This window comes from Quercus lobata, chromosome 5 (assembly GCF_001633185.2).
Source record: "Quercus lobata isolate SW786 chromosome 5, ValleyOak3.0 Primary Assembly, whole genome shotgun sequence".
In the NCBI taxonomy this organism is placed as follows: Eukaryota; Viridiplantae; Streptophyta; class Magnoliopsida; order Fagales; family Fagaceae; genus Quercus; species Quercus lobata.
In genome coordinates this window covers 64,148,699-64,155,858 of record NC_044908.1, presented here as the reverse complement: position 1 = coordinate 64,155,858, position 7,160 = coordinate 64,148,699, and the positions used below count along the sequence as shown (strand labels likewise).

Below are 7,160 nucleotides of genomic sequence, written 5' to 3'. Positions count from 1 at the left end.
TAGCAACATGATTTTGTTCTCTCTTCAACTTATGACATTGAGGTCTTATATGACCAATCACACCACAATGGTGGCAAGTTGGAACAAATTTAGATCCATCCAAAACCTTAGGTTGAGACTTAAATGGAGGCTTTGACTTAACAGCCTTTTTCTCCACCTTTTGATTTATTTTATGTGGAGGAATGTACACCGATTTGTTCTTTGAGGTAGAACACACAATAGGCACAAAATCGGGTATCACAACATGATTGTAACAAATATTTTCATCATTTTTAGAAATAATTTTAGCAATCAAACACTTGGCATGCAACTTAAGTGATTCATTTTCACATGTTAGCTCATCAATAAGTTTGTTTGACAAAACAAGTTTAGCATCCAAGTCCATATTCAAACATTCAAACTCTTTCAGTTTTTCAAGAAAATTTTCAGCAAGTTTCTTATATTTCTCAACCAATTTGTTGGATTCATTGAGCTTAGCAATCAAATCATCATTTTCACAAAATAACTTGCTCAAATTCTTTTGAAATTTCTTAGCCTTTTTCTTCAAGAGTTTGTCATTTGGAATATCAACAATACCCAAAGATTCATGTAACATAGCATCACAATCATGAGGTGTATCACTCATAGAGGCAATTTCACAAACACATGGCATGTTACAATCATCAACATCCAAAACATGCATAGAGGCATACAAAGCACTATCCATGGCAAATAAACTCTAGGGGTCAAGGATCACACTTAGGTATTTAAACTACAACAAGTGTAGCTGCTCTGATACAAATTGAATGTTCAATTAGTGTATAAAACACCTTGAACGTTTAAACCCCCAATTTACAAATTACCAATTCAAGCTTAATATCAAACAATGTATGTGCGGAAAATGAACATAAGCTTAAAACAAAATTGATAAACAATATAAATCAAATAAAATCACATCCACAGTAGAAATTAAATGGCAAAGATTAAGGGAAGAGAGATGCAAACATAAGGACAACACAACGATGTGTTATCGAAAAGGAAACCGAAGCCCTCAACGTAAAACCTCTCCACCGCCCTCCAAGCGATAAATAATCCACTAAAGAATATAGTTGAGATACATGAACAGTAGAAGACCCTCCAAGCTTAATCTACCTAGTATACCTAAGCCCTCTAGGCTCGTATTCCAACAAGGTTGCACCAAACATATTTCTTTTTTAGCTTACCGGATTCCGCTACTGATCATAGCATCAACCAATATGAAATTGGTCCATTCCTAACTGCTTTTCAAAGCACCAAAAAGCCTTCTCATAGATATGGGTATGGTGAGAAAAGGGTTTGGCTAAGAACCTCTCAATGATGTAACAATGGAGAGGAAGAGAGTAGAGGAATTTGAAGAGTCACTATGTGAAGATTGGAGATGAATTAATCTTGTTTTTTTCTAGAGTTTTTCTTTCAAAATTCTTTCTGGAAGCTCTCTACATTTCGTGGGTATAAGGGGTATATATACTAGGATGAGAGTGGAATGCGAAGAGTCAGTTTTTCAAAACAGAGCTGGCTAGCGGCTTGGTCTCGCGACTTGACTAAGCCGCTAGTTTCAGCCGCGAGGTAACTGAATGGCTAAACTGGACTTTTTGTCCTGTAGTATTATAGTTGGCATAACGGTTCAACTTCTCTGCATGCTTGGCATATGTGCAACTTCTGGCGGCTTGTAACTTGCGAGCCACCCGTGAGATCTAGTCGCGAGTCCCTGCTTCTTTGCACAATCTTGTGCATTTCTTCACACTTTCTCACACACTACCCTTACATGATTCCCACTTAAATACAAGGTTACTAATTGATAAAATACAAGCAAATTTGGCACGGAATAAAGCCAACAAAATTGTTGATAAAATTCAACCTTACACATCTTATTATGATATCATATTAAAATTATTAATTCTTCCAAAATTTTAAACTCTTAGGAGATGGTCGATATAATCATTTAACAACATAATTATAACACATATGCTTTGACGCATAAGTATACTAGCATTAGGTGTTCTTAAAAAAATACTATTTTGACACATCGAAAACTTACTTTACCTATTTTAACACACCATTTTACAATACATCCTACATTACATATTATATTCTTTTACCACTTTATTTAAATATTATTTATTTATTTATTTTAATTGAGAAAGATATTTTGTATGGAAGAGAGAGAAAGTTTGAATAAAAAATACCATAAAAAACAAATAACACCACTGCCGGTACAGTTCTATTGTTAGAACATCACTGCAGCAAATGCCAAATTTATTTGGCATTTAACACGTTTCATGAATGTGATTTTTTGTGTTTGGTGTACTAAATGCTAAATATTTAGCATTTATCATATCTGATGCTAGTTCTCTTATATTAATGATAGTAAATAAGTGTTTAAGAAAAAATAAATTTGATCTTGGAGAAATTTTAAATCTTAATGTAATGAACAGACTTGAAGACAATAAGGATAGAGACGACTTTAGCCATGCTCATATCGCCATATACTTCGATAGCTTGGACCGTGTTGGATGGCCCTAAATACTTTATTATGTAAATTTTGTGCTCAGAAAGTCTGCCTCCCTAACGAAATTGCTTTTTAAAATATATATATATATAAAAGACCCTTGCAAATGTCTTCATGGCCTTCACCATCGATTTGTTTATTGGACCAGAAGAACTCAATATAATGTAGTACAAATTCTTGGTTCTTAGACTTCCAATGCAGCTTTCATTAACGTCACTGGGTTTGGAGGCTCAATGTCATTACGCTTGGGCTTAACTCAATAAAGTCCACACAAAAATACTTAATATTCAATAGTCATAAGACTCATAACCATTTGAAATTATTTATGGAATTTAAAATTTCTAGACTGGTCCACTTCACCTGTAAATATTGATCATCCATTGCAGACCTGGTTCCCTCCAAAGTGTTTTATCTGTCAAGATTAATGTTGATGCAGCTATTGGTCCAAATTATAGATCCTTAGCCTTGGTGACTAGAGACTAGAGAAGGGATTTGGTTTTCATTTGCTCTCAAAAATTGAAAACCACCTTCCCTCTCTAGACAGAGGCTGAAGTTGTTAGATAGGCACTCTCTTTGGCTACAAAGTTAGAGGCTGAGAATGTTATTATTGAGATAGATTCTTAGATTTGTCATGATGCTATTCATGAGCTGATTTTGCCCCCGCCTTGGAGAATTGCTTCAATCTTAGCTGACATGCATTCTCTTCTTGTAACTTATTCTAATGTGTCTATCTCTTGGGTTCCTAGGCTTGCTAATATGGCAGCTCACTTCCTAGCTAAGTGGTCTCTAGCTTGTAATTTTTTTTGGTTCTTTTGATTGGGGTAGCTGTCCTCCTTGTTCTGCTTCTGTTATTAGGAAGGAAGCTAGCATTTGATTGTATTTTATTTCTCTTTTCAATAAAGTCTTCTTTTCCATCATTTTTTTTTTTTTTTTTGAAATGATGCTCTATATTAGTGTGTTGTTGAAACTTTTATTTTTCTATTTCAATTCCTTTTAATGAATTATTAATTTAATAGTTTATATATGTAATGCATATAATACTCTTATATTTGGTTTCACATGAAGTCGTTTGCTTTCAAAGGAAGAGTTCCACTGGTCGGTACGTGGAATAATGTCTACGCAAATTGAAGGTTTCTTTTTTTGTGATAGTTTTTGCTTCAAAAAAAGTAAGACTTCAGATGTTTAGTGAAAGGTTGCAGATTCTGGTTGAAGCTGAATGTTGCTTAGATAATGCTCCATCTACAAAAGGCACGGCATTCATGCATTTCATCAAAAGTACATTAGCATGGTTTAGTGAAAGGTTGTAAATTCTGGTTGAAGCTGAATTTTGCTTAGATAGGGGCAAGTTTCACCAACAAAATGAACGGCATTCATGTACATTTCATTAAAGGCTAAATACTTTTTTATTTTTATTTTATTTTATAAAACTAAAATTGTGACTTCATATTTTCAACTTAAAACGATTTAAACTGATATATTGTGATCAGAAGTCACAATTTTTAGTTTAATAAAAGAAAACTACTAAAGTCTCAAATTATTTTACAAACAGTTGATATGAACCATGTGATAGATGATTATTGATAAGTAAAAAAATGATATTAGTGATGGATCAAACTAATAAGAATTTGTCACATCAACAATTTGTGTAATATGATACCATTCATTAAATATGTATTAACCTCATATAGAAAATCTTGGCATAACTTATTTGAATTTTTATTGTTGGATTTATAGCTTGAAGCTCTAGGCATACCTTATTTGAATTTTTATTGTTGGATATATTGCTTGAAGCTTAACTTAAAAGATAATCTTGGACATTTAAAGCTTGTTTGGTAAAGGAGTTTGAATGATATTGTTTATAATTTTTTAAAATACACATTAGTGAAAAAAATGTATAATATTATTTAAAAATTAAAAATATATTATTTAACAAACCTACTATACGATGCCTTAATTTTTTGGGTCTTTGAGCTACTCAGACCCACCTATGGGTTATTCATGAATCATGAGGGAGCAAGTCTTTTTCTAACAGAGTCCCAGCGTGTTATAGGGACACAACGACTGCATTGAGGAATAGCCTTTTAGCCTGCTCTATTTTTTGTTCTGCTGTGTCTTTCAATTACTTTCTTGAGTTCATCACAGTAATCTAGATGTGCTGTCGTTGGTCCCTCAACCCGAGTTGATGTGACTTGGCCTTTACTTGTATTTACAGTTTCCACTTTCTCAATACAATTTCTTAACTTCTCTCAAAAAAAAAAAAATAATAATAATAATATATATATATATATATATATATTGGGGTCTTCAAGTTCCCCCTTGGGGTATGAGGGAGGATACCTCTTTACCAACTAGCTGATGTGCGTTGACCAATGCTATATATACATCTATGAAAATGTTTTGACAACGCTGCTATAAATACATCCCGGGACAGAGAATCTTCATATTCCAAACCATACAAAATGAAAGCCACAAGCCCTCTCTTACTCCCAGTTTTAGCGATCCTTGTGCTCTCATTATCATGTGCAAACCCAAACCCAATTTTTCACAACTTTTTCCCGTGCCTTTCTAGCCATTCTTCACCTTTATACCCAATATCAGATGTTTTCTACACCCCCAATAATTCCTCCTTTCTCTCAGTTTTACACTCTTATATAAGAAACCGCAGGTTTTCGACATCTTTAACCCCAAAACCTTTCGCTATTGTCTCTGCCAAACATGAATCCCACATACAATCCACTCTAATTTGTGCTAGACAATGTGGCTTTCAAGTTAGAATCCGAAGCGGTGGCCACGATTTCGAGGGCCTTTCATACGTATCAGAAGTTCCATTTATTGTCCTTGACATGTTCAATCTCCGTTCTATAGACATTGATATAGCAAAAAGAACTGCATGGGTTCAAGCTGGTGCTACTATAGGTGAGCTTTACTATAGAATCGCCGAGAAAAGCAATGTCCATGCCTTCCCGGCAGGCGTGTGTGTTGGTCTTGGCACTGGTGGACACTTTTCTGGTGGTGGGTATGGGAACCTGATGCGAAAATATGGCCTTTCTGTGGATAACATCATTGATGCACAGTTAGTGATTGTTAATGGTACAATTCTTAACAGAGAGTCCATGGGAGAAGATGTATTTTGGGCCATTAGAGGAGGTGGTGGAGCAAGTTTCGGAGTCATTCTTTCGTGGAAGATCAAGTTGGTTCCCGTTCCAGCCAAAGTTACTGTATTCAATAAGAAATGGACCTTAGAGAACAATGCAACTGATGTTGTTTATCGTTGGCAACAGGTTGCTCATAAACTACCTAAAGATATCTTCATAAGGGCTTGGCCACAAGTAGTAAATAGAGGTCATAAGGGCATGAAGACGGTCGAAGTTTCTTTTGTTGGTCACTTTTTGGGACAGAGTAACAGTCTTATCCCACTGATGAATGAGAGATTTCCTGAATTGGGTTTGTTGCAAACTGATTGCATTGAAATGAGTTGGATAGAATCCACCATATTCTGGGCAGTCTTCCCTAATGGAACTTCCATAGATGCTCTACTCAAAAGGGCATCAAAGGCTGATGTCTTCTTTAAAGCCAAGTCTGACTATGTGAAAAAGCCTATACCAAAGGCTGGTTTAGAATCCATATGGAAGGTGATGATTGAAATAGGGATTAGAGGATTTATGCAATGGAACCCTTATGGGGGAAGAATGAGTGAGATTTTAGAGTCAGAAACTCCATTCCCCCATAGGGCTGGAAACATATTTGAAATATTCTACTATATGTTCTGGTTGGAAGAAGGGACTGAGGCTACCAACCATTATGTAAACTTGAAAAGAAGATTGCACAATACCATGACCGCGTACGTGTCGAAGGACCCAAGGGAAGCTCTTCTTAACTACAGGGATCTCGATATTGGTCGTGCAAGTCCAAATAGTAATGAAAGTCTTAGTAGTGCTAAAGTTTATGGGGCAAAGTATTTCAAGGAAAATTTTGACAGATTGGTACGTGTGAAGACCACGATTGATCCTGATAATTTCTTCAACAACGAGCAAAGTATTCCACCTCTTCCACCATATGTCTAGATGAAAGAAAAAGAAAAATAATTGAATCTCTCTCTCTCATTGATGAAACAATAAGAGAACTCTTAGTTTTTATTTTCCACTGGTCATATGATGAATAATGGACTACTCGAATTCGCACATCGCACCGTTACTCATTATCTGTAAAACACCCCGGTGCTAAGTAATTATAGTTTCCATAGTATAAGTGAACAATTGCTTCTATTATAATCTATGATACCTTTCATTGTACAGGTATGTATTTTATAGGTGTGTGATGAGTTCTAGATTGTGCGTTTATATTATATAACGATGCTTATTTAAGTTTCGCATGAAAGTATTCCTTAAATCTAATAGATGAGAATATATATATATATATATATCTAATAGATGAGAATATATATATATATATATATATGATCATCTGTTGAAAAGGGGTGGACGAAACCATAAACTCCTTATAAAATGGATTGTTTTATTTAGAGTACATTACTTGTAGAGGGATTTTTTTTTTTTTTTTTTTTTTTTTTGCAAGATAGAAATTATTAGGGGTGTGCAAAAAACCGATAAACTGAAAAAAAAAACCGGCCAAA

At 34.7% G+C, this 7,160-nt stretch overlaps 1 protein-coding gene across 1 annotated transcript; it reads left to right on the top strand.

Moving 5' to 3' along the window:
• The first annotated feature begins 4,986 nt into the window (after positions 1-4,986).
• On the top strand, positions 4,987-6,805 carry LOC115992547 (berberine bridge enzyme-like 4). The gene has a single exon (XM_031116754.1). The coding sequence runs from the start codon at positions 4,987-4,989 to the stop codon at positions 6,589-6,591; it is 1,605 nt and encodes a 534-aa protein (XP_030972614.1). The 3' UTR covers positions 6,592-6,805.
• The last annotated feature ends 355 nt before the right edge of the window (positions 6,806-7,160 follow it).

Coding starts and splice junctions, on each gene's coding strand:
- LOC115992547 (XM_031116754.1), top strand. CDS start 4,987: ATGAAAGCCACAAGCCCTCTCTTACTCCCAGTTTTAGCGATCCTTGTG.